Raw genomic sequence first — 26,228 nt, forward strand, 5'->3', positions numbered from 1 at the left:
CCCCCTCCTGTTGCGAAGTGTTTTGTGGTGGTGTTGGTGTTCGTAAACTACGAGGAAAATAAGGCTAATGTGAAGCATTAATTAAACTGCGGTCGTCTTCATTCTTTCATAACCTTCGTTTTTTCAGCTGTTTTCATCTCAAATTCATCACATGGAAGTTAGGAAAGCTTGTGTCGCATTTATAAGGCAACACCAGCATAAGTTTGAATCCGTAAGTAACGTGTGCGTTAGGCAGTTTTGCATGCATAGTTAGGAAGTATTGTGGGAGGGGGTGAGCGGTTTAGCCATAAACAGACCCACATAAACATATGCACTGAAAACACGTCGTGCTTTGCCAGGCTTGGTGCATGTAAGAGAAGAGAAACGGCAGGGTGATTGCTTGCTTAATTCATTCGAGTTCTAATCGCACAAGTTTTATTTGACTTTGTATTTCTGAAGTTCTTGAAGTCAAGCAAGTTACTAATACCCAAGTAACCATTAAGGTGACAGTTACTTGTGTAGTATATTCTCTGTGGAGCAACCATTGCAGAATTTAGTAGGTAGGAGATATGTAGGATTTTGGAGTGAGAAACAAACATCAAAAAAAGGTGGAAAACTCCAGAGTGTGTTTAATCGATGCATAAAGTCATGGGGTTTGGGGGTTGGCTTTTTTTTTTGTTTGCTTGGTTTTGCGTGTGGCAGTTAGCGTGGCCACAGGCATGTGGCGGTTTGTGCGGGTACATGCGCAGCACCGTTTTTTGTGGTGGTGGGGTGTTTTGGGCTTTTTTTGTTTTGTTTGTTCTTGGTGTGTGTTTTGTTCCCCCTCAGTGCCCCCCCCCCCGCCCCCAATCACAGTTAAGTGCTTAATCTAACCTAGGAGGGAGATGAGTCACTGACTATTTCTCAGACTCATGCTCTTAATTTTTTTAGGATCCCTTGGTACTTCCACATTGGTACCCCAAATCATTCCCATGCTCTAAGGCAGGGAACAGCTGAAGTCATACCCCCTGTTAGACCACAGCCCTTCAGAACCCAAAAATGATAGCAATTGGCAAACTAGTCCCAAATTTGGTGTGTGTGCCCCCAGCCCCTGCCCTGCCTCCTCCCATTCAACAGCTAGTAACGTATGGGTAATGTTTATGTTTAACTTTGCTTTCCAACTGGCTAAGTTTTTATATGTGTTTTTTTCTTTGTTTTGTTTAAAGTATGTGGAAGGATCATTTGAGAAATACCTTGAACGACTAGGAGATCCAAAGGTAAGATGGATCTAATACTTGTCAAGAGATTAAAATTTGAGGAGTCTAGAACAGTAAATTAATTAGGTGACGCTTTAAAATGCGGTGGATTGGTTTTGTTTTTTTTTTTTTTTTAGAGAGACCCCAATCCTGGGGTCTCACTTGCATAGGTAATACTATGGGTTTGTACTGAATATTCACAGGTATAAACAGTATCAATTTTAGTGGGAATTTGTATTGCTGCAAAGGAGCAATTAATGCAGACTGGACAGTAAAGCTGAGGCCTCTCGTGGGCCTTATTCTTAATTGCAATTATTCTCTAAGAAGGAAAAAGCAAAATATGTGGAGTGTACCTCACGTCAAATGTTTATCAGGCTCTGCAATCCCTTGCTTCTTCCCTTACCCTCAGATTCGAATACTAGACTTCAAACTTTTATTTCTTTAGACTTTAACCAGTATGTATGGTGAATGCAACAGTCTCTGAAACAAATTTAGTGTTTTTAATTTAAAAAAAAATGTAACTTGAGTGATGTGTTTAAGAGTCGCTGCCAGAACTAGCTCCATTTTACTCAGCTTGGTTGCAGACTTCCCCCCCACCCCCCCCCCGGAAATCCTAGTATCTCAATTCTCAATGCATTGATTGATTGTTTTAACAAACTGATCAGTTTGGTTAGATATTTTAATACTACAGAGAGCTAGAATAGAGTTCTCAGTGTTGAAAATGGCTCTGCTATCTCATGTAATCTCATAATCTTGCATAGGAAAGTGCTGGCCAGCTGGAAATGAGTGCTTTATCAGTGATGTACAAGTAAGCGTCTCTTTCTTAAGTTTCACTTCGGTTTGGACTTGATGGTGTTTGGGTTCTGGCCCTAAAACCTCTTATTTGTTTGTCGCTGAGATACTAATGTGTGAAACATGGTGAGAAATGCTACCCTAACAAAGTTAGTTAAACTAACATGTACACGGGTGCCATCACAACCCCTGTTCTCACAGTGTTAGGATTAAGGGGAGGGTCGGTTTCCAGTGATGTTTATTTGTTATCTTTTTGCTAATGTTAAACTCTGAAGTCAAGTGTTTCCTTCTAGTGGGTGAAGGATGGAAAACGGGGGGGGAAAAAGAAGGGTCTGTGTGGTGGAAACACTGTGTGGTAGTTATAAGCATGACTAAAACTCATGTAGGTGTTCTTGAAAGCTCCAGTAGTAAGGAGTACTTGCCCTGCTTGGCGCGTAAACCCTGATATTTATTTCAAAGGTAACATAAGCCTGCGCAGGTGCTGCTGTCTTGCTAAAAAAGCTGCTGTTCTGTAACAAGGAGTCTGGCTCGCTGGTGGTAGAAGGAAGAACCCTCCCTTTGCAGGCTCGTTCTGTTCCAGTACTAAAGGAACAAACTGAAGTTTTGCAAGAGTTACTAGTTCTCTATACTGAGACTCTAATCCTTTTACAGGGTGACTAAATTACTTGGACTTAATTGTCTCGGTGTCTGAGCACCCTGCTGAAAGCATAAGTACTTGACCTAAACTGTGACTATATATAATGGTCTTTCCCAGGTAATTTTTTTTCCCCCTAAGATGGGTGGTGTTTGCTCATCTAGCTATTGCTGTATGGTAGCATTCATTTATCAGGAAAAGTATTCTACTTGATTTTTCTATAAACCAGCAGCGGATTCTCTAAACAGCTCCCTGCAAACTTCTTCATAACATGGTTCTACTAAAAGTATGCTCTTTCAAGTCTTGTTTTTCCTCTGCTTACCTAGGCGAGACTTCATTCTGTACCGGTACCCTGGAAAACTACCCACTTACGCTACAGACAATGGCTTTGAAGACAAGGTGAGGAGAAGTGAGGCAATTTCCTACCTCTACCCCTGAATCCTAGTTACCTCCAGTCCTGCTTAGTTGTAAAAACTTGCCACTGGAATTGAGCTCTTCTAACTCCAGTGCTCTTGTGTACCTGAACAAAACCCTAAAGCTGACTTCAGCTCATGGAAAAAGCACAGTATTTGCACAATGGTTAACTCAGTTACAGTAGCTTTGCTTCCCATCTGAGGGATGGATTGTGTGCTGTTCCCCTGCCAATCTTTTTTGTTACTCCAGCTCATTATTGGAAAGAAGTTTAATTTTGGCAGGAAGAGGTAACATCACAATTCCAGAATATTCTTTCATGTTTCTGAAATCTCTTTGGCTAACAACACTTCCCAGTGGGAATTTGACTGATCTGACAGGGTAGAATGAAACATCTGTGTTGAGTTGAAGAGCAGAACAAGATATGTTTATCATACTGGTGGAGAGAAGGTGTTGTCTCGCAACCCCCAGTGCTTCTCTTCCTGAAGTTGGATGAGATGTGCAGTTTTTCTTCCTGAAAAGGGAAAGTTAATGTGAATGGATTAATCTAACAAACTGATTCATTTCTGTGACATATAAATAGAGCCCAGTTATGGGAACTAATCAAACAGCTTATCTACACAGGAATTGTTGCTGGGGGCAAAAAGAAGCAACATAAAGGAGAAATACTCTGTATTACATCCCATCTGACCCCTCTTGTTTTTTGTGCATTCATGTAGATGTGCCTGCACAATTACGTGGCTAGCTCAGGCATGATGCCAGTGAAGTTGCTGCGGTATGGATTTCAGTATGGGCTATTGTATTTGCCAAAGTGGCTAGTTAGCTCTGAAATCTGTGCTGCTGCAGCTGTTCTTCTCTGTTGATTAGTATTACTGTCTTTGTTTACATGCTCTTCTTTCTATGTAGTTAGTTTCCTGTGTAGCTTAATCTAATTCCAAAATGAGCTAACTTTTAAAAATCAAGTAGTGTGGTCTAAATGTGTGTTTGTCCTCAAAGGCTTTACCACCAGAAGTCTCATTAAGTGTTGGCAGCTGTCTGTCATTAGACTGCATGTACAGGCAGCAGTTCTTTCTGGTGTTGCTCATTCTCACCATGAGATGAGAGCTTGTGTTGGCAGAAGACATAGTGCACACTGAATTAAGAGCCCTGGCATCCCAGCTCCCGCTGGTTCACTGGGAAGCATCCTTGCTGGCAATGTGCTGACAGCTGCCTGAGGGCTTCTGCCAGCTGCAGTTGGCTGTGGTCACATGCCAAGATGGGGTTTGATGCTATCTTGGTGTTTATTTGGTGTATCAATGCATATGTTGCAGAAAGCATGCATCTTTTCAAAAGGCAGCATAATATTGCTTATTAAAAGCAAGGCTTTGTTGAGTGTAAAAGAAGTAGATGCTATTCCAGTCCCTCAGGTAGGGAAGGGTGAAATGTGCCTTTGATACATGGACAGTGTATCTCAGGGGTACTGCATTTAATGGCCTGTATTTATTTTGCCTCTTGAGCAATTGGTGGTTTTGGAGGCAAGCTGGAAACAAATTCTTTATTTCATGTTTAATACAGCATGATGTAAAAATTGATACTTTTTCTTTGTATAATAGACAAACCTATTTAGAGACTTTAACTAGGATTCAGTTTTAAGCTGATTCTACAGCTTTTTCATACTTACATCGAGAATATTTACTGTTTTCTTGATAAGTTGGTGTCGACTGTGGAATGAAAGAATAATGTAGTCTTGAGCTAGGATATCAAATAGAAAGAGTGAGGTTTTACATCATTCCAGCCTTAAAGCTTTTTTTTTTTTTTTTTTTTTTTCTTTCCCCCCCCAGATTTTACTGTGTTGTTCCGGCAATGACCATTATGACTCTGTGTATACAAAACAATTCCAGGAAAATGCTGCTATTTGCCAGGGTAAACTTGAAATCATTTTTCTATGGAAGAGAATTACATGTTTTCATATGTTTATAAGCGGTGTTTGTTTTGGTTTCAGGGGAGGGGAGGAGAAAGATGGAAGCTCATTTATTGTATATTAATATATACATACGCTCATTATTCCATCTGTTAAGTGGGGTATTGGACCAAATGACTTCCAGAGGTCCCTTCTTCCCACCTGAATTATTTTATGATCCTCTCCTTAATTGAATTTAATAGAACTAGTGCCTTGTAACAGTAGATAATACTGAAGATCTGCTTACCTTGAAAATTGCAGCAGTTCTTATGGGTCTGGTATTATCTTAATTTGGTTCAAGCTTTGTGTTGATTTGTTCAGCTGTATTGTATGAGATCCTGTACAAAGATGTGTTTGGCATGGATGAGGAAGAATTACGGTCTGCAGTTGAGGTGTTTCGAAGTGGATCCAAGAAGAACAGAAACAGTGGCTCTGTAGGAAGTGAGGATGCAAACTTTGATTGTCTTCATGAAAAAGTATCCAGAAATCCATCAGAAAAAAGGTAGTTTTTTGGGAAGGGAATGTGGTAAAAGGGAAGCAAAAAAATTAAAAACCTTGTGAAGGGCAACTTTTCCAAGTTTCTTTGAATGTTCATGGGGTATTAACTCTTTTTCCTATCTCATGACACAAACATAAAGCTGAAGTATATTGTAGAAGAGAGTGTGCTTTCCTTGAAGCTGGGAAGCGTCATATAGTTCAACATCCTCTGCTGCTGGCTATGTTATAGTTGTGTGTTACTCTGTAAAATGACAGCTTATTTGTAAATAAAAATGTTCCTTACGTCATCGGAATATTTTTTTTTAGTGAGAAACTATTATTACTTTTCTAAGCCTCTATATCTCTGCAGAGGCAATAGTGTGTTGAGAAAATGAGCTCTGCTTTATTTTGTTTGTCCTTTTTTAATGAAATCATATCCCAGATAGATAATTAAATAGTGGCATTATTCAAGTCTGTTGGATCACTGGGGATGAGGGGAACAGACAGAATGTACCTATAGAAAGTCTCATATCCTGTGTTGTTCAGATCACTAGAAAGGCTTGAGGGATGCCTCTGACCATTACTGAATGCTTGCAGATGACATTGGTTTGATAGGACTTAGAACAGGGTGTCTTGTACTTGACAGTGCAAGAGTTTAATCAGCCAGTGGGATCATCTTCATTTCCTAACGCAAGTAGTAGCCCTTGTTAGGGGTGGGTGTTGGAACAAGTAAAGGTCATGTTCTTGAAACTAGGAAAAGGGTTGTTGCGTACTGCATCACAGCCATGGCTAGTGTTTAAGGCAAAACCTACCACTTGATGGCACCGTGGTGCTTTTTCAGATTGTATGAACAGTTGATTGATTTTAATCCTGGCTAGAAATTATGAATTGCATCTTCTGTAATCTTATTTTCAATTACTTAGAGTGGACGACTGGGAAGGCAATGATACTGATAATCCACAGGAAGATAAGTTCAAACAAGGCATTGAAGAAGAAAAGGTTTGTCAGTTAGGGAAGAATTCCTTATGGTGGTGGTTTGGGGTTTTTTTGTTTTGTTTTGTTGTTGTTGTGTATGATGTTACCCTTGTTGGGGCTAAACCCTCTTTTCCACTTTTTAAAAATTACTTTTTGGAAAGTGGGTGGCTTATTTCTTCCATCTGCTTGTCTTTTGGTTTTGCCCTTGAGTTTCTATTAATTGGATAAACATTTTTCCTTTTGGAGATTCTCTTGTTTGTCTCTAGCTAATATTCCCCCCCTCCAAAGATGGAGCTTAGCAGATGTTTCCTGGTCTGCTGTTTGTTTTTCCCAGAAATGGTTTAAATCAGTTCACTTTTGTTTTGAACACAGTATAAATCACTTTGGAACAGTTTTAGAAACTCTATAGAAACCTGTTTTCAGGTATAATAACTGAAATTCCCACCAACTTTTGAAGCCATGGTTTCATTGGTCTAGTTAGCTTCCTTTTGATTCTTTTTGAGTAAAGAACATGCCAAATGTTACTCTTGAGCCTGTTTCTAACCTTTCCAAAGTCTGTTTACTCAGCTTCTGAATGCCTAAATGTGTTTTCATATTCTTGTGCTTTAGTTTTTAGGCAAATATAGTGGAAGTGAAAATTTTGGAAAACAGTGTGTGTACATCTTAAAATCATCCACAGGTGCTGGCAGGATAGAGACTATGCTGAACACATTAAATGCACTTGTTAATGTTCCATTTCAACTCTGTTTTTAGCTGCCAGAAAATCCATCAAAGATGCCTGTTCCTTATAAAGTGCTAAAGGCGCTGGACCCTGAGATCTATCGGAATGTGGAGTTTGACGTTTGGCTGGACAGCAGAAAAGGTATCTTTAAAAAGGGGAGAAAACCACAACTACTTCTGTACAGGCTCAGTGTTACATTTACAAATCTGAGGCCTATGTCACTTGTTTCTTCACAGCTGAAATGTGAAGGATACTGGTTAACCCAGCAGATACTTGTAGGTATTACACCTTCTTGCTAGTAGCTGGTTTCTTGGCTTCATTTCAGTACAAAATAAACTGCTTCTGACACTATAATGGTGATAAGATTGCTAAAAATCTGACCTCTGCTACTTACTGATTATAGTATAGGAAATAGGAGGAGTCAGAGCAGAGTACAGAACTCTGCTACCATTCTGTTGTATTGGAAATCATATTGAAATTTGAGAGTTTTTTGTTGCAGCATGTGTGCAAGGACTTTTGCTTTTTAAAGCACGATTTTGGCTTCAGAATTGTATAATAATGAAGATCTCAAATTTGGCATTGAGATCTGTCAGATGAGTTTTCTCTTGCTTCCCAGCTCTTCTGGGCTTGAACATTCTGGAGAGATTTCATGGTCTTCACGGCTTGGGATAGGTTGCTGCTTTTTGGCATACACTATGGCTGATCTGTAAAGCAAGAAGTTACCAAGAAAGATAAGTTTGAAGTGGTGTTTGATGTCTGACCTGAAGTGCTTTGCATACTGAAGGACTCCAGCATTTTACAACTGCATAAGTAGTAATGAGTTAAAATTCTTGGAACAGAGTATAGTAACTAATTATCTATGTAGAGTACTGATGTGCAGAGAATCCAGGCAAGGAATGGAGAAAAACATGCTGAAATCTTGCAGCAAGGAGACTTTAGGCAATTTTAGTTTTTCCCGGATGACATCTCATTTTTGCCAAGTTCTACCAGTACTCTGGCAAGACAAGACACGTCCAACACTTTCAATACCAGAATTGGTATTAAATGCAGGATTAACTCAGTACCATCACAAAACACATTGTAGTATTGAAGTAGTAGTGCTATTTACTGCACTATCTGCATATTATTGATCTCCTGTGGCTTAGGCTGGTTGTGGTCTGTTACAAGAACATCTACAGTTACTCCACCGTTACTGTGGGGAAAGTTCAGATGTGCGTAGGAAATACCTAACTCAGTTGGCCTGTAATATGTAGTTGGATGCTGTCATGAAGTACTTATAGGATACATGAAGAAAGAACAGTGGTTTAAAGGCTTTTTCCTTTTTATTTATTTATTTATTTTTTAGAGCTTCAAAAAACTGACTACATGGTGTTTGCTGGGAGACAGTACTATTTAGGAGACAAGTGTCAGGTTGGTACTCAAAGGAGATTCAGTTATGATAAACTGTTAGAACTGCATTAAATGGAGTATGGTAAGCCATAAAATCATGTGACTTCATAGAATTTTCCAAGGCTTTTCTCGTTCTTTTCCTTGTAGCTATTAATCTGACTTTCTTTTTAATTTCATTTCTTTCTAAAATCTTCCTTTAAACGTTGGGTAGTATGAAGGAAAAGCTGCTTGGAAATTCATTGCGAACCAGTGATATATGTTCTGTGAGTGTGGAAGTTCTAGACCGAGAGCTCAAAATGCACAGGGTGTGCATTTGAGGTAGTTGTCCATTAGATTTTCACTGGGGGTCAGCAACAAGTCTGGACAATCTTCTTCTCAACAGTAATGTAGCAAATATTTTCATAAAACAGAAAAGGAAGAGCTAAAAAGGGAGGAGAAGCATGATCTGGCCAGGAGATGCTGAAAGGAAGGTCAGCTTTCTTTGTATTCCAGTGTCGTATGTAGTGACGGCTTATTTTTTATCACTGTTTGAGGTAGTGCTGATGATTCACTCAGTGACTTGTTTCTAGCTGAGCAGAGCTTTCCATTCCAATTCCCTGTTTTATCCTTCATCCTCAAGTTCTTAAATAGTAGTCTTCCTTGGTACTTATCTGCTTGGAACAGTGTATAAAAATAAGTTAGAAAGCCGGTACCTTCTTACCTCTCAGTCACTAACAAGACTGATTTTTTTATTATTATTATTTTCCTTCCTTCCCGAAATTAGTACAGTGCTCTTTATTTTTAAGACGTATTTGAGACTCTCGGTCAACTCAGTAACATAGGATCAGCTAGGAGCGGCCTTTGCTAGTAGTGCTTTGTAGACAGTATTCTGAATCCTCTGATACAGTTTGGGTTTTTTAGATTTTCCCTTGTTCTCTCTCCAGGTACGTCTGGAGCCTGGAGGTAAGTATTACAACGCTCATATCCAGGAAGTTGGACAGGATGGCAACACGTTGACCGTATTTGTTGAGGAGCTGGCAGAAAAGTAAGCAGTCTGGTGACAACTTGATATTTGAACTCTTTCTGGTTGAGTTTGTATATTCACAGATGCTTAAAATAGGATTGTTAAGATACTTTGAAAAGAAAAGAGAACCTAGGCTTTTAAATATAAAGTGAGGCTTTGCTTCCTTGATGGCTGTCACTCTTCAAATAGAATGTTGCAGGAAGTTTTTTCTCTTTGATTTCTAATGACCAAAATCATTATTGTAATGCTTTCTCTGAAATCTTTCTGCTCTTTCTTTTCTGGAACGTGAAAGTGATCTTTGCAGTTTGCGCTTAATTCATGGATAGCAAATTACGCTCTGCTGTTGGTTTCTCTGGAGTTTTTATGTTGTACCCAAACAACTAAATAATTGGCACTTCTGGTGAGTCTAATGACTTTCTCCACCTTGCTGTTCAAAGCATTCACCCTTCTCTAAACCTAGAATTCAGTTTGATGACATATTGTAAAAATGCTGTGTTGTCAAATGCTTTCAGGTGTACCTCTGAAGGCATACAAATGCAGGGAAGAAAGACTTGACCCAGGAAGTCAATAGTGTTGAGACTAAATCCTAGCTTGCTTTTTTAATAAACAAGTAACAGTAATGTGTGCTTGGTGTCAGAGAAACAGATTTTTTTTTTTTTTTTTTTTTTTTTTTTTTTTTTTAATTTCCACAAGGTACTTACACTCTTTAAGTTTGGATTTTTTTCTACTTTTCTTCTGTCTTGGTGTTGCTTCAGCTTATGTTGTTGTGCAGTTATGCACAGTGTATCTTTGTGGCACTGCTAACATCAGTGTTCTCTGTGTAGGCATACAGTTCCTTTGGCAAACTTAAAACCAGTGACACAAGTGGCACCTGTCCTTGCTTGGAATATGGTTCCCAGCCGAAAAGGAGGAACCTATCAGAAAATAACAGGGGGATACTTCTCAGGAATAGGTTTGTACAAGGTTTCCACAAGCATTCCTTCCCCTGAGGCCAGGGCACAGTGGGGGAGACACTCATGACAGTTTTAACAGTAGCAGTCTTTGGATATTGGAAGTGACTTAATTCAGCCTGTGGTAAAAAACCTGGTCACTGCAGGGGTTTAATGTAAAGTGATCCTTCAGACAGAGGGATGAATTTGCCTTTGCAAAAGAGCAAATCCATTGAAAATACATAGCAAAGTTAGTATTGCTCAAAATTACCAAGAAGTTGGGCATTTGAGAACCATGTATAAAGTGTGGGTCTGTGAACCAAAAAGCTTGTCTGATTTGGCCTTAGCAGAGATGCATGGATGAGCTAGGACTTCCCCAGGCAATTGAATATGGATTGTATTTGTTTAATTTGGAGAAGTTTTTTCAATAAATAAATGCAGCCTTCATAAAGAGATTTTAACACTGAGAGTGCTGGTTTGATTAGCTGAAGTTGGGAAGGTATTCACATGTGAGATGCTTGTATTCTGCTCATAATTTAGAATGCCTGCTTGAGCCTTCAAAATAAGGGTATGAAGTTTGTGTACTTAAAATGCACTTTTTCTGGGCTAGGCCATTGGCTCTTTCTCTTCCGTCCAAATACTGATTCTTCTCAAATGATAACGAGAACATAGTTCTGGAGTCAGCCGTTGAAGGTGTAAATCATATCTTTTCTGTCCTCAATTGAAACTGCAGAAATGGATATGAGAACACGGAAGAGAATCCTTAAGAAAGTCCGTGGAAAGGAAGTCTTTATGACTGTGGCTTATAGCAGGGGTCAGCCAGTTCTTCCACCCCGGCTACAGCACAGTGGTCCTTCGGGGCGCTCTCCTCCAGTTCACTGCTCACAGGGTGGTGGAAACATGGCACCTTATGAACCCTATCATCCTCAGAATCCTCCTCAGAGACATAACCGTGGATTTGGGATGCCAAGGTATGAAGCCTTAAAAACCTGTATGACATCACCACTTGTTTTCTATTCATTCTTGCTGCAGACTAGTTAGGAGAGAGTTTGTGCTGTTTAATAGGTAAAACTACAAATGAGTTCCACCTGAGAGGCACTTCCTGGTAATTGCACCTTTTACCCTTTAAACTTAGGGGATCTGCCCGATTTATAAACAGGCACAACATGGTTGGCCCTCAAATAGCATTCTGCCCCAGTCCAGGAAAGAGATGCTATCAGAGCTATGACAGTTTCTCCTGCAGGTCCTGGTAAGTGAATATACACCTCTTTACAAAACATTGCTCTAAAAGAGTTGGGGTGGGTGGTGGTGTGTGGAGGGCTGAGTTGGCTGTTAATGGCCCAATATGAAACAATGGGTTTATTGTGTCTCTCCAAAAAGAACAGAGTTAAAACTGAGCAATGAAACCAAGGTGAAGCTCCAGATAGTGGTAATTCTTAACCTCCTTTCTTGTTTTTAAAGCTCATACAGCCGTAGCCGCCGTCAGATGCAGTGTGTGAATAAGGAATGTCAGTATGGGTTTGTACCAGGGAATGGAGAGGAGCCTCAAGGACCAGAAGAAGCTATAACTTTCTATGAAATTGATGGAGAGCATGACACTGCTTTTCCTACTTTACCAGTAAGTTATGAACAATGAATATGTTAAAACCTCTTAAGGGGGGGAAGCTATACAAATGTGCAGTACTACTTTACCTAAATATACAGCAGCTTTTTTTTTTTTTTTTTTTTTTTTTTGCTTGGAATAAGCTTTAGCAGTGAATGTGTTTTTGAGAAGAGAAGGCTGAAATCAGTCTAGATCCTGTAAAACCTGCTTAAAACCTCAAGTTTTCTAAATGTTCCCCTTCTTCCTCCCCTCACCGGCAGCACTTGTTTTCTCTTTAGTATATTTTCATAAAAGTAGGGTCATGTTTCTCCTTTCTATAGCTGTTTGAAAACAAAACAAAACAAAAAATCCCTTCCTACTGTGGATGTCTGTCTAGCTCTAAATATTGTGGGAGAAAGTTTTTTCACTTGTTTGCCACGCTGTAATTTATCATTCATGTAACTAGATTCAGAAACTGTATAGTGATAGCGTGGATTGTTCCTATGAATTTATAGTTGTGATGTTTTGGGCTAGCTTGTTCTTCCTGAAACAATTTCTTCTGCTACAGAAACAGGAGTAAATTCCAAATCCAGACTTCTTTAAACGGTGTTTCTGTCAGGTTGTAGATGGAGTGTGTATTCTTAAACTTTAAAATAAATCTTTTATTTGTAGTTTAAGTCTATTGCAAAGCTGGATATGCAACAAAAAAATCAATTGATATTTAGGTATCTGAATAGGAAAGCTGATCTTTTTTTTTAAAAAAGAACTGGTAGATTTGAATTTCTTTTTACTGTGTTGAAGCAGTGAACAAGTGTTAGGCTTGTATTTAAATGAGAGCGAGGGAATCTGCTCAGGGCTGTTTCAGCAGCAGCCATTTTTAAATTCATCCTCATGTGCTAGATCTGTAATCTTTGCTCCAGTTTTCCTCCAGGAGTGTCAAGGAATAAGGACAGATTATCCTACAATTTTTTTTTCTGACATGAAATCAATATAGCTTACTAGCTTTTCCTCCCCATTGCTAGACTATATACCTGCAGCTCCTAATGAATAGTTTTTCATGTTCTTTCAGTGACTTTGTTATTGTCAATGCCAAAGCCTTTTCTCTGTCTCTTCCTTGTCTTGTTTAGTAAAGGAATATAACATTTCCTGGGGAAAGATGCATCTCGCAGAAAACTCTGCCATCCTACTAGAGGCCTGGTGGGAGAATCTTCTGACTTACCACCTCTGCTTCAACCTTGGAAATCTTACAAGCCTCTCTGAGCACTTTATCGATCTCATAGTCACCATGTCTTCTGAGGAGAATTTTGAGTGTCACCTTAGCCATCACAAAAGAGTGAATCAACTTCTTTTACTTGAGCATCTCAATCCTATATTCCTGCTTCAGAGAACTCTGTATTTTAAATTGTGGTGCAGCTAAGGACTGACTTCAAAGCAAAGACAAAGGGCATGTGAAATGTTAAAGGAGTCCTGTGGGAAACCTTGATGGGTGCTGCTCTCTAAAAGAGTCAGGCTTGCATGTGTGGGTCAGGTTAGTGCAGACAGTGGTGTCTATGCCAGCAGCCACCCATGGGTTTCACTAGTTGTGACCTAAAGATAATCCTTTTCCATTATAATTAGAGTGTTTGGATGAACTGATCTTGATCTGTTGGTGTGGTGGGAATGCTCCAGGATGAGGAATGCAGGAGTATATGTTGGGGGTAGCAGTCTTGGCTGTTGTCTGGGGTCTGCTCCCTCCTTTTCAGCTGGCTTTGAGCTGGAGATAAAGCTGGCTAAGTTCTGGGAGGGAGCAACTTGACTGTATGGCATAGGACAGTGGTAGGTCTTCAAAAATCAATTAACTATGCTAGGCGGAACAAAAGGTAAAGGAAAGAAATGTGTCAGCAACTGTTGTGCTGCAATCAAGGTGCATAGGAACGGACACACAAATGGTAATTGTAGTAAGTTTTGGTTGCAGCAAGTTTGGTCTGCTAGCCTGCTTCTACTCCGTGTGTGTGTGTAGAGCATGGAAAGCCTTTAAACTACTTCTAATTGCACACTTCTGACTTTGCTTTTTAGAGCCAGAGTAGCCCTGCTCCCATTGTCCATGGTCCAGCAGGATTTTGGGTAGCAAGGAGAGGCCCAAACTCTGTTCCACCTAACAAGCAGACCCTGAATTCCTCAGAGGAGGAAGAAGAAACAAGTGAAAATGGTGAGTTCTTAAAGGATTAGTGGGTAAAGAGAAGAGACAGGTTTAGAAGATTTTCAGTGTGCTTTTGATTGTCAAAGCAGGTTCCTTGTATCTCCTAAATATCTGTTTATTGTGAGCTTTGAACATGCCTGTGAGCACATTATTTTTCTTCGCTGTCTGATAGAAATGTGTCCCTTCTGTTTAAGCTTGCTATGCCATCACCCTTGTGATTGTGTAGGTCTGTAGCAAGCCAAGTTGCTGATTAAAAATGCATGGTGTAAATTTGGTAATGGCAACCCTGACGCTTGGTGGAATAATGAAATGAGCATATTTTGAGTGTTTCTCTACCTTTTCTGCACAAAACAAGATGATACTGAAAGCAGCTTATTAATGGATGCACTGAAATGTAATTGTGGTAACTTCAGCTTTAAGCTTTCCCCCCTGCCCCGAATCAAAGCTTCCTGTTCTCTCCCTTGTAGGGAAATTTCATGAAGACTATATCTATGCACCTCCAGGTAAGTAAAACTTTAGTTTTTAGTGATAGAACACTTGGTGAATGTAATGCTGTCATTATGACATTTTTGTAAGTTTCTGAAGGATGAGATTTAATGCTACTCTTTTTCAAATAATTTTGCCTATGTCCTCCAGATCCTGACTGTGAAACTGCAACAGTATTTAGTTCAGCAGAACCTACAGCAAACTTGGTAAGCTTCAGTCACTGTCTGTTCAGATGAGGAATCCTTGAAGTGTGTGGCATTCTTCATAGAAACTGTCCTTGGATGCAGGCTTAACACAGTAGGTCAGAGACTTCTTTTGGAAGAAAGGAATGATGGTTTCATTTATGTATTCACCCCCCTTTTCCTCCTTAAATGGTGAGGTTTTTGTCTGAGTCTGCAAGTACAGTCTGAATTGTACTAGATGCATAAATGATTTTCCACCTTCCCCTCTGCAAAGAGAAAGCATGTACTTGAGTGCTGTTTACTTTTCTTCTTTTTCTGCTCCAGACAGCGCTTGCTTTTATCATGCTACCCTTCAAGTCCTATTCCAGTTAGTGTCATTCCTCCACTGTGGGACTGGAGAGATCTTGCCTCTGATTTTTATTTTTTTTTTTTTAACCTGAAACTAAATCTGTAGTCACCTACTGGTCTGCAGTGGAGCTGAAAGCCAGCCCTGTGCATGTCAGAATAAAACTGCTTTTACTTGAGTTACAAAAGGTCCTTTGTGTGTGTGTATAGTCCGTAAATAAATTTAAAAAATTTAGGGGTGTGGTGTGTGTATGCCTTGTGACTTCTTTGCTTCTTAAATGGACTATGCTTTGCTTTGGAATCCCTTCAGGAAGAAGGGCCGGTCTCTGTGTCACCTCGAGATGGAGTGGCTTCCTACAGCTGTCCCCAGAAGGTAGTATCTAGTATTTTATTGTGGTAGCCCTTTGGAGAGGTGACCACTCTGATTGGTTAGTGCCAGTTTGTGGGGTCCCTCTACCTGCCTCTTGCAGCATCTTGTAGCAAAGAATACAATTCCCTATAAATATAAGCAAAACAGGAGGGTAAGAAGGTGCCTTGCAGGTGTCTGCAACTCTAAACTGATATTTTCAAGCCAATTTTTAGATAACTGGGATAGTTAGTTACCTTTACAGCTGGGACTTCCAAAATGCATTTATGTGAAGCAAGAATTTTAGAACTGTGTGATATTTCCATAGTCTTTGTGAAAGCCAGTTGTAGAGGCAGCCTGCTGAATACTCTGACTCTTTTCCAGGTGATGGTGAACTCTACAGCAATCTCAACCTCAACAGGTGTTTATGCTGCTCCAGCTACAGGCTTCTCAAACCCTGCTGCCTCCAGTCCAGCCAGTGTCACAACAGCAGTTCCCCCACAAACAGCAGTTCAGCCAGTCATAGTATCTCCCCTTTCTATAGGGAGGCCAGGTAGAGTATACATGCTACAGCTGTTGACTTGGATGTCTTACGTTTTCGGTTACATCTTTCCCTCCACCGCCCCCCCCCCACCCCGCCTTTCCTCGCTCCACCTATCCAAGACAAATGTTAAAAGGCTTTGAAAAAAAAAAATCACTTGCTTTGTCTGAAAATGACTTAATAGTAGTTGTAACTTCACTGCTGACTTCTTGCTTTCATGTTTTGGAGGGGACAGTTGCCCCTGAATTTGCATGGGAATTGAAGGTCTCTGCTTTGGGTTCCCCCCTTGCCACCTTTAGCCATCAATGCCAACTGTTTTGCTAGGAAGTTCTTTTTCAGAAGGCAAAAGTTCATGGCAGCTCCCTTTTCCCCCTGTTTCCTACAGTTAACTTTCCTCTTGAGTTGAGATAATGGTCCTGAGGCTTTACTATCCTTTCCAAAAGGGTCACTGGCTGGGATAGTTCAGGATCCATACAAATGTCCAATTCAATTTTGTGGCCCTTAATTAGCACCTGTGCTTAGTTACTTCTATGCAAGGAGGTCACATTTGTGGTTTGTCATGTGGTGCACTTGTCACCTGAAATGCTGTATCTATGTTGTTCTTGTGAAATGTCTGTTAAGAAAAAAATGATTTTTCCCTTCTTAGAAAGAGAACTTTTCATGACTTCTGTAACTCTTCATTTAGCATCCAAAAAACCCTCCACCTTCAATTCTGCTCAACTGTCTCCCTTTTTCTTCTCCGTTTTTCTCCTTGGCTTGTTTCTTTCTGCTTTGCATGAGAGTTTAGTCAGCACAGTTTCTAGGCTGTCTACTTGCTGATGCCATTACAAATAACCTGCTGGTGTTAGAGGTGTGGACCACTTAATGAATATTTAACAGTAGTCTGTCCAAAATATTTTTGGCCTGACATGTCTTGAACCTTCCCCTGTTTTTGTGGGCTTATTGTCATGCTTCTGATGACTTAAAGTGATTAGTCTGTTCCCTGTTGTTCCAAGACAGACAGTTATGTAAGGAGAGTCTGGCCTGCCTTCTCGTATGGAGAAATGATTGAAAAAGACATTTATTCTTAACTGGAATATGAAGCTTGCAGATAGCCATACAGTTAAGGCTTGTGAGACTGGAACCTTCCCATCTAGTTTTAAAATTTCTTCTGGACTTCTTTTAAAGTGACTACTAAAGAGAACTGTGTTAAAGCTTGCATTTAGGGGCACTGAGATGACAAAGAAGTACGTGGTTAATTGTGTGACTTAGCATCTTGCTCATTTGACATGCCATTGCAAATTTGACTTGACTTTTGTTTCCTTCTAACTGTAGCAGTTTCTTCGATGCCATTCCCAGTTTATTCAGCTCCTCTTCCTCCAGTCAGTGAGGTGGGAGAGGCTGGTGCCATTCTTCCACCTTACTCTTGTGATCCCAGTGGCAGTGATCTACCTCGAGGTAATGACAGTATTTTATGCTTTTACTATTGCTGCTCTTCAGCACACTTCTGACTTGTGTTCTCCATGGAAACTTAACAGAATACCTCTAGTGAGAAGAAATGGCTCTGCAGCTCGCAGGGAGTGAGAAATAATATTATGGATACTTATGCTAAAAATGTTTTAATTCCCAGTTCTGAATAGCAGGTTCATATCGGACTCAAATATGAGATGACTGCAGCTTTAGACAGCATCCTAAAGAAAGGAATACCAAGGGAGAGGATTCTTAGCCTATATCATACTGGTTCTTGGTGGAGTAATTATTTTTCCGGTAACTGATTAAAAAAAAAAAAACAACTGTGTATTTATACAGTCGTGCTGTTGCACAGTTCAGTGGGATATTGTGGTGTTTTCCTGTAGGGCTCCAAGATCTCATTCTGTGGCATCAAAAAGCAGGGATACAGTGTCTTGTTCCTTGGGTGCCTAGCCTTTTTGTATGTGGGCATCAATTATGACAGTGTTTGTGGTATGTTTCAGCTATTAAGCAACAAGTGTGCAAAGACCAACATAGTACCAACCAGCAAAGCAGCTCAGAAACAGCTTTCAGCTTTGTCAGCTGAATGTGGACTTCATTTTGAAAGTGGTAATTGTCAGTCAACTTGCTCTTACAACTTAAGAATATCAGCATACCATGCAAGGTTGTATCAGACAGCCAAGCTTGGTAGGCAGTGCAACAGGCATATACATATTTGATTTCTCTTTTTTTTTATTAATTTATCCCCTCATTCTGTCATGTTTATGGCTGACAAGGCATAAACAGAGCCTGTAATTCACAGAGCTTTTTTTTTTTTTTTAAATAACCCAAAGATCAAGCTGTCTGCTGTCCTTATTGCAAGTTAAGTGCCTCTCAGCTACAGGAATAACAGTACTGCTTGCTATTATGCTATGTGACTTGTTTTTCTCTAGGTGGGGAATGCTGTGAGGCCCAAGCGTGCCACCATTGCATCGCTGCACACATCTCAAGAGGCAGATAAAACTGTTGTGTGCCACAGTGTCTTGTCTTAGCTGATAAGGATTGTTGGTTGTGTCCCTCCTCTGGCAGGGAGCATGGGGGGAAGCTATTTTTGTCAGTAGTGTGGCCAAGCTAGAGGTAAGCTGTAGCCTACTCTGAAGAGCAGCAGTGCAAAACTTGCTGGCTGTTGACTTTTTTGCTGTTGAAGTAGTAGGTATATCTCTGCACATTGGTTGAAATACATAAACTTAAAATATCCCCCCCCATACACTGGGTATGTTGAAAGTCTGTGCATCATAGCTGGCTTATTCTAACAGCCATCTATAGATACAGGAGATGACATGGTTATATCAGACTTAACTACTTTTAGTTCAAGTTCCTGAATCTCCCATGTTCTCTGTTGGTGTAGAGAGTAGTTTTTCATTCACGTGTGAGTGGGGGAATGAACTGGCTGCATATATGTAGGGTCTGTGAAATCCAAGTGTTCCTTTTTACACTCTTTTGAAAAGTGTAGTTTCGCTATAACTGCCTGACTTGCTTTCCTCGCCCCCCCAAAAAACCCCCACATCCCTGTAACTGGCTGCATTTTAGGTATATGGCAGTTGTAGCTTTTATTGCATCAGACTGTAAAGCTTTTGGCTTTTATTCCAAAATCTATTACTTGAAGATGGAGCATAAAGTGTTTTAGTAATGCAAAATGTTTTCATGCTTCATTTGACGCATTGCCATCTAAAGTAGCTCTGTTGTCCCTGCGTGGGTCTTTCCTCAATGTACTAATCCTAGAGGGCTAATTTCGGGTAAGATAGAGCTGCTCTTGGTATCTACAGTTCAGGTAGCTACATGTGGTAGGTTGCAGAAGAACTTTGGGCTGAAATGATATGGAATCTTTTAGCTGCATTTACGATGTAACATGCTTGTCTTGTCAGAAGTTGATCTGGAGAAAGGCAGGTTCCAAAACTCTATGGCATGGCTGCTCAAAGGTGTGCTGCTTTCACAGGTACTGCTAATGTGGTCTGTAGTAACTCTGCTCTCTTGCAGGTGCTCTCAATTCCTGGTTTTGTTAATTTTGAATATTCTGTTTACACTTCCCTGCTGCATTAGTATCACTCTAGATGATACTATGCACACATCAGTGTTAATGGATTTCAGCTTTAGTTGAATGCCCTTAACTGAGGCTCTCAGCACTTGGGAGGGTTGGGTGTTAAGTGTTCTGACAAGAATCTGGAGTGGATATGGATTAATAACCTCTTCAGACCCTGCCTGTAGCTCTTCAGCTGAGTCACTCCACATAATACTGGCCATATTCTTCTTGGCATAGAATCTAGAAATTTTGTTAAGGATTTTCAGGTTGGTAGTTAATAAGGAATTGCATGTAGCATTTATGTTGACACACTGCTTGCTGTAGTATAATCTCTGTGGCCTTTAAGTTAAGAAATCCAGAAGCTTTGGAGTAGTGTGCGGTAAAGTATGTGGGTATACTTGAGCTAGAGTTCTGTGCACTTAGCTGGAGATGGCATGGTATAGATGGGGGATGTGACTTGTCAACAGACTGAAGTCCCGGACTTGGGAGGAAACCCTGCCCTGTGCCTTAGTGTTACTTGGTACATCTGCATTTGTTCCAGTTTTCAGAGTCTCTGAGATCTTTTTCTTAATGGATCTTAGGGCTTGTGAAACATGTTTATTAACTCGGTGACCTTAGGTGTCCTACCCTTGCCTGCTCCCTTGTACTTGAAGGAGCTGTTGATAAAAGACTGCTTGATATTACTGTGTTCCAGAGACTGCAGTAGTGCTCAGGGTTGACCAGAGCTTCCCATCAGCACAGTAAAAATTCTATTATGATTTTTGTCCTGATGCATTGTGAGATGAGATTTTTCTCAGTAGTCAACATGGTCTTTATGTTTTCATTTTGGGGTAGTTCACTTTTTTTGGCTTAGCTATTGCTTCATAAGGTAGTCATGTTTTAGCGAAGATTGACTTGATTTCTAGACATCTAAAAGAGGAATATAAACAAAAACTGGTCTCCTACTGTACTGGCTTCTGTTCCAGCATTCCACAGACGTCAGTATTTCCAGTATCAGTTTGTCACTTCAGTCTCCCAGCTCTCCTTTGTACTGTTATCATTGCTGCTACGAAGCAGCTGTTTCATTCGGCTCTTATGCTTGTTTTGCATAGATTTGCATAAACAATTGAAGAATGAGATCAGATTTCAAAAAAAAAAAACAAAACCCACAACTTGTTCCAAACATGGATGCAGTTTCAGCTAGATACCAAGAAGTTGGCATTTGTGTTAGCCTTTGCGTTATTTTTAATATTTTACTGACTGGTCAGCATCACAGCCAATCACCAGCACTTTCAGGAGTAAGCTTACAGCTGTTAGATGTAAGGAAGGATCTGTGTGCACTTCCTAAAATAGCTGCGTGGATTGTTGCCCTGATCACATATGCTGCTGAACAGTAGAAGGGTTGAGAACTGGCAGCAGCCACAGAGGAACAAATCCTCGTGCATTTCAAGACTGGCCATTTGCATTTCTGTCGCTGTGCCTATCTGAAGCAAAATACGACGCGTAGAAGAGCAGGACTGGGAAAGTGTGCATGCATAGTAGATGGGTGGACAGGGGAGTGATGTGGAGCCAAGGCCCTGGTCTAGAGGGAAGTGGGTAGGTGGTAAGAAGATGGTATGTATGGTAACTCTGAAGGTGTTGCTAAGTTGAAGCCCTTAGCGGCTTGCTCCTTTTGAGTTGTCTCCCTGCTTTCCTTTTCAGTTCCCAGCAGTACTAAAGCAGAGTGTGTGCGTGTGCATGCACGTGCAAACCTACTGCTGTGGAGTAGGTGACTTGCTCTTCCTGAGCCTTTAAAACAAATCTGTATTTGAATATGAGAAATCAACAATGTCTCTTGTGCACAGTTCCAGAACTGTGTCATAGGGTTAAAATGTGCTCTTTTTTCTTTTCAATGGTCAACTTTAAAGGTTTAAAACTGCTTCACTGTTTTTGGACAGTTGGAAATGCATTTCCAAGTTCAAAACCCTGTTGTTCTTGGAGAGTGGTTTCAAGGTTCATCCATACATCTGGGATTGCTTCTCAGCATATCGTGTATTTGCCTGGGGGCAAATTATTCAGTACATGGAAGACAAAAGACTGCAAGAAAGCAGGGAACTGAGTACCCTTGTGAGGAAGGGGAAGGAGGGAACATACTCCTTATTCCTCCCCCCTCCTCCATTTTCTGACTTGATAGGACAATTGGAGGGACCCCAAAACTAGGTCAGAAGGTCTTAGGATTGCTGCATATGACATGTCTCTGTGGTCATTGTTCAACAAAGCTCTGAAGATGGAGATAGTGGCAGAGCCAGACTTCACACTGGGCAGAAACCGTGTGAAGCTGGAGCCTCCATGGAGTTGGCCTGTTGCCTCGCATGTCAGCCCCGTATGGGTATTTGCAATATGTATGCGGAGTGTGTATCTAATGCGTATACATTGGGGGTGGATTGTCACTCGTGTATGAGAAGGCTGCTCCTGCCTGTCTGTGTGCTCCCAAACCCTTTCTCATATCTAGTGAGGAAGGGAGGGAGTGCTTTTAGTGGTCAACTTGATTTAGGGGCTTATAATCAAATTCTTATTTGATAAAATACTTTTTCCTCTAAAAATGCAGCCTTAATAGGAAGCTAGAATTGCTTAAGTCCTCGTTGCTTTTTCAGGGGAGACTTGTAACAACGCTGACAATTATCACTTGAGTAATCAAGATGAATAAACATTAAATTAAAGCTAATGTAATCATTGAAGTTTAATAGTAAGTTGGTCAGACAAATGCTCTACTATTGCACAAATAGCTAACTGGATTAACTGAAAAAGATAAAGTAGGTTTAACAACTATTTATATTCAAGATGTATTCTTTACCCTCGAAACTTTAAAGAAAAAGTAGTGCTAAAATTCATTCATTCACTTATTCACTGAGTAAGAGTAACTTAAAATAAAATGCTCTTAATGTGTGTAAATTTCTTTTGCTGCTTGTTTTATGCTCTTCTACTCTTTAACGTCATATCCTTTCCTTTCAGATACAAAGGTCTTGCGGTATTATTTTAATCTGGGATTGCAAGTAAGTGCTTTTAAAATGAGTATAGAAAGTTGCCTCTGAAAACTGCTGGTTTTCTTGACAAATGTACTGATGTATTTAAGACTTCCAAGCATGCTAAATGTACATCCTGTGCACTTGACTATTAATACATATAGGCTTGCTTGGTGGAGATTATCAGCTCAGGAAGTAAAGTTCTAACTCCAAATGTGAAGCATATTAGTATGTGTGTTTAGTTGTTTTACTTTGGGTTGTGGTGGTGGTTTGTTTTTGTTTTTGTGGAGAACGGTGGATAAATACTGTTTTTTCCCTCAAGATAAGGGAGGAACCTGAGCCATTCTTAAGAAAAGGTGTGTACCTAGACAAGGCATCAAAGACCATTTAGAGATGTGTGGTTTGAGTCTTCTAGGACCTGTACAACAGTGTTCAGACTGGTTAGCACTATTTCTTCATGTTCTGTGACCTCTTGCTCTGCTGAAGAGTTGTCTCTGCACCAGCAGTCATATGCAGTGTCAGTGCTGCTGCTGCTCAGGGCAGTAAAAGAAGTAATGTCAGCTTCTTCAACTGAAGAAATGGGAAAAATCTCTTTGAATATGACAAAGTTGATAGGTGGGAATCTTTCTCTGTAAAGACTTCTGACACAACAGCAATGTGGAACTGAGGTGGCTATTGCTGCAGGTATTGCAGTATGTTTTCTGGTAGGCAGTATTGGGTTGTTTTGGTGTGTGTAGTATCTTAAGGGGCTAGGAAGGAAAAAATGCACTTCTTGGGAGCTTTAGATCTGAAACTAGTAGTGATTTGGAGGAGGGGTGGAGAGTATGTGGTTGTATGCATGACCTTGTGGGTTTTTTTTTTTTCCTTTTCTCCAAGTATTATCATCAGAGCTATTGGCCTTCCATGGTGTATGTACAGCCAGCGCTGCCACCATCGCCTGTGGAAGTTTATCCGGCATATGCTGAGCCAGCTCCTGTCCTAGATCAGTCAGTACCTCAGGTCTACACTGATGCTGGGCGAACTGAAGTCCACCACGTTCCCTTGGAAGCACCTGCAAATGGTTAGTATTTGAGTGTAATACCACAGACACAGCTAATGAGAAGTGAGGGAACAGGTTTTTGGAGTGTGCCTGCTCCATAGGAGCTGCTTGCCTGCAGCTTTGCTATCCTGTAGGAAGTGTGAGGTTGGGAGGACATAGGGTATGCCTTGTAAGGGGTTATCACAAGTTCCTCTGCCATCTGTGGTACTACTTGAAGTATGTCGGAGTCGCTGGTGTAGCCACCAGTGTGTAAAGGGCTTTCTAAAGCCATAAAAGGGAAGAAGTAATCCTTTCTAGGCCTGTACTAGGTACGCTACCTTTAACTTGGGGGAACTCTGTCTAAAACTGTGAAGGAATCTCTTTGCTTACTGATAAGCAAATGACGGTATCAAAACAGACTGCCTGTATTTGAAGTAAAGGAGGCAGTTGAGTTTTGGCAAGCACTGAGCACTGGTACTTCAACTCCAGGGGAATTTTTAAAAGGAAGATGTTGCAAACCTTGGTTTTAGGCTCAGCATGCTGAGCTGTTACCTCTTGAGTAGCCATTATTGCTAGCTGTGTCTCTTACTGTGCATAAGATTTACAGCAAGACTTAGTTTCACCTGGCAGCTTTGTAGCAAGCTTGTAGATCCGCTTGGCAGGAAACAGGACAATTGTATTAAATGAGGAAAAAGATGTCAAAAAGGTCAGATGCCTAGCTCATTAAAATCTATGGAACATGGCAAACTGTTGGAAAGGAGTGCATCATAACAAAACTGTTGCTCAGAGGCATACAGGCTTATTGCTCTGCTAATGCTTCCACCTGTTCAGCTAGGGTGGTTCTTTTGCATAGATTAGTATCATATGGTCAGAGATCAAACAGGGAAATAATATATTAGCTCTCTATCTGAGTTTGTCTTGAAAGCTGATGCTCCAAAGCAGAAGGCAGCTAAGCAATTCTTGAAACAGGGTTTAGTGAGAAGATGAGCAAGTTTGTCCTCTAGTCTAACTTGGAACCCAAAATGATTGACCCCTCCATTAGAAGGGACATATATGGGCATAAAATTGGCATCTAAATGGCTTTTCCCTTTTGGCCACCACAATAATGCTGTGTTCATGGTAATGAAAGTCTGCATAAAAAAGGCCATAGATATGGTAAAATATGGTGTGTGTGTGTATTTTGTTCTGTTCTTTTAAGGTAACTTTCAAAATGCAGAGCCTCCACCCCTGTCTTACGGGCCAGTATATTACCCAGTCGTGTCGGACCCCTTCAGCCAGCAATCTCTTCCTGGGTTTGATTCTTTAGTACCTGCCTATCGCTATATTAGTGCCTGGCATCCAGTAAATGCACCATATGGAAATGCTCCACAAATTGCTAATGCTGTAAGTTCTGGACCGCTGCACCAAGTCACCTATATTGCCTCACCTAACCCTGCACCTCATGATGTGCCTCAAGGAATGTAAATCTGGGAGCTATAAGCTCACTTCTTGCCCTTGATTTTTCTTGTTTCTTGTTTGTCAACTCTTTGTGTTAATACTGTTTTGTAAATGCTACCCTGTCTTGGTGGGCTGGTTCAGTTGATTAAACTGCATTCAAATTTTCATGTTTCTCTTTAGGTTTATGCTAGTGATTGTTGACTTGACAAGATGCTGTTTTAGTCAATTACATAGGAAAGCATAGGAAAAGAGTATACATACACAAACTGTAGTGCAGGGAACACAAAGCTTGGTTTTGACTACATAAAATATGTGTAAAAACCATATGCTATCACTAAAGGAATGTTGCATCATGTACCTCTGTGAGGGGTTGCACTGGAACACTGACACCTGGTTCTTGTTTAAGCACTGAAATAGGCTGTCATTACAGCTACAGGTAGAAATAGGGCACAGGGTTGTTAGAGGATAAAGGTGTTTGAAATAGGTTGGCTTTCTCAGATTTTGCAAAACAAAGCTCCTTTGCCATTAGTGGTCACATATTTGTAATAGCTGTATTTCTTCTGTCTAATTTCATTCTGCATAGGTTTTGTGACTCTTGAAAGTGTAAGACTACTGTTTTGATCTGTTGTATATTGCTGTATGTTTGTAAAATTTGTTTTGTGAAAGCTGTTGCACAAGTGGTGGTAGTCTTGGTGTTTAATTTGCACTGACAGCACAAAATAAAAGCATTGAACACATGAAAATGAGTGGTTATTTATTACTGGCAGGTTACATTTCTGATGGTTGGACATCTGACAGCCTGGGCCAAAGAAATGTAGTTGTCTTGTGTGGGGTAAGGCTTCTTCAGCCTTCTTTGAGGAAGTAGCAAAAGCTTTCAGCGTGAGAAGGAGGTGCAGTGGAAAACTCTAGCTGTGTTTTTGTTGGTACGTTTAGGAAGGAAACATTTAGTCTGTGCATGTGAACTGCAGTTCTTTCAAATGACTGTCTGCAGAGGCTCTGTCCTTGATAGAAACTTGCTCTGTACATGCAAAATCCACAAGGAGTGGGTGCAAGTTGGGCTCTGCCTGCAGTCCTTGGGGGCATCATGGTGGCATAGCCCTGTCCTGGGCTAACAGAGAAGGGGACCAGTGCGGGTTATG

The 26,228-nt window shown here is 40.5% G+C and overlaps 1 protein-coding gene across 1 annotated transcript in view; it reads left to right on the forward strand.

Moving 5' to 3' along the window:
- The window catches only part of ALG13 (ALG13 UDP-N-acetylglucosaminyltransferase subunit), a 31,027-nt gene extending 5,201 nt beyond the window's left edge, over window positions 1-25,826 (forward strand). Inside the window, exons 7-30 of the mRNA XM_029997469.2 lie at window positions 128-211; window positions 1,185-1,235; window positions 1,976-2,022; window positions 2,967-3,039; window positions 4,872-4,953; window positions 5,312-5,492; window positions 6,391-6,466; window positions 7,196-7,304; window positions 8,509-8,573; window positions 9,476-9,576; window positions 10,380-10,507; window positions 11,218-11,455; window positions 11,620-11,733; window positions 11,946-12,102; window positions 13,199-13,399; window positions 14,122-14,254; window positions 14,713-14,748; window positions 14,882-14,937; window positions 15,569-15,631; window positions 15,989-16,157; window positions 17,460-17,582; window positions 22,624-22,664; window positions 23,511-23,694; window positions 24,851-25,826. Coding sequence (XP_029853329.1) covers window positions 128-211; window positions 1,185-1,235; window positions 1,976-2,022; window positions 2,967-3,039; window positions 4,872-4,953; window positions 5,312-5,492; window positions 6,391-6,466; window positions 7,196-7,304; window positions 8,509-8,573; window positions 9,476-9,576; window positions 10,380-10,507; window positions 11,218-11,455; window positions 11,620-11,733; window positions 11,946-12,102; window positions 13,199-13,399; window positions 14,122-14,254; window positions 14,713-14,748; window positions 14,882-14,937; window positions 15,569-15,631; window positions 15,989-16,157; window positions 17,460-17,582; window positions 22,624-22,664; window positions 23,511-23,694; window positions 24,851-25,116 — 2,778 coding nt within the window. The 3' untranslated portion in view covers window positions 25,117-25,826. The remainder of the gene's footprint in view (window positions 1-127; window positions 212-1,184; window positions 1,236-1,975; window positions 2,023-2,966; window positions 3,040-4,871; window positions 4,954-5,311; window positions 5,493-6,390; window positions 6,467-7,195; window positions 7,305-8,508; window positions 8,574-9,475; window positions 9,577-10,379; window positions 10,508-11,217; window positions 11,456-11,619; window positions 11,734-11,945; window positions 12,103-13,198; window positions 13,400-14,121; window positions 14,255-14,712; window positions 14,749-14,881; window positions 14,938-15,568; window positions 15,632-15,988; window positions 16,158-17,459; window positions 17,583-22,623; window positions 22,665-23,510; window positions 23,695-24,850) is intronic.
- The last annotated feature ends 402 nt before the right edge of the window (window positions 25,827-26,228 follow it).

This window comes from Aquila chrysaetos, chromosome 21 (assembly GCF_900496995.4).
Source record: "Aquila chrysaetos chrysaetos chromosome 21, bAquChr1.4, whole genome shotgun sequence".
Classification (NCBI taxonomy): Eukaryota; Metazoa; Chordata; class Aves; order Accipitriformes; family Accipitridae; genus Aquila; species Aquila chrysaetos.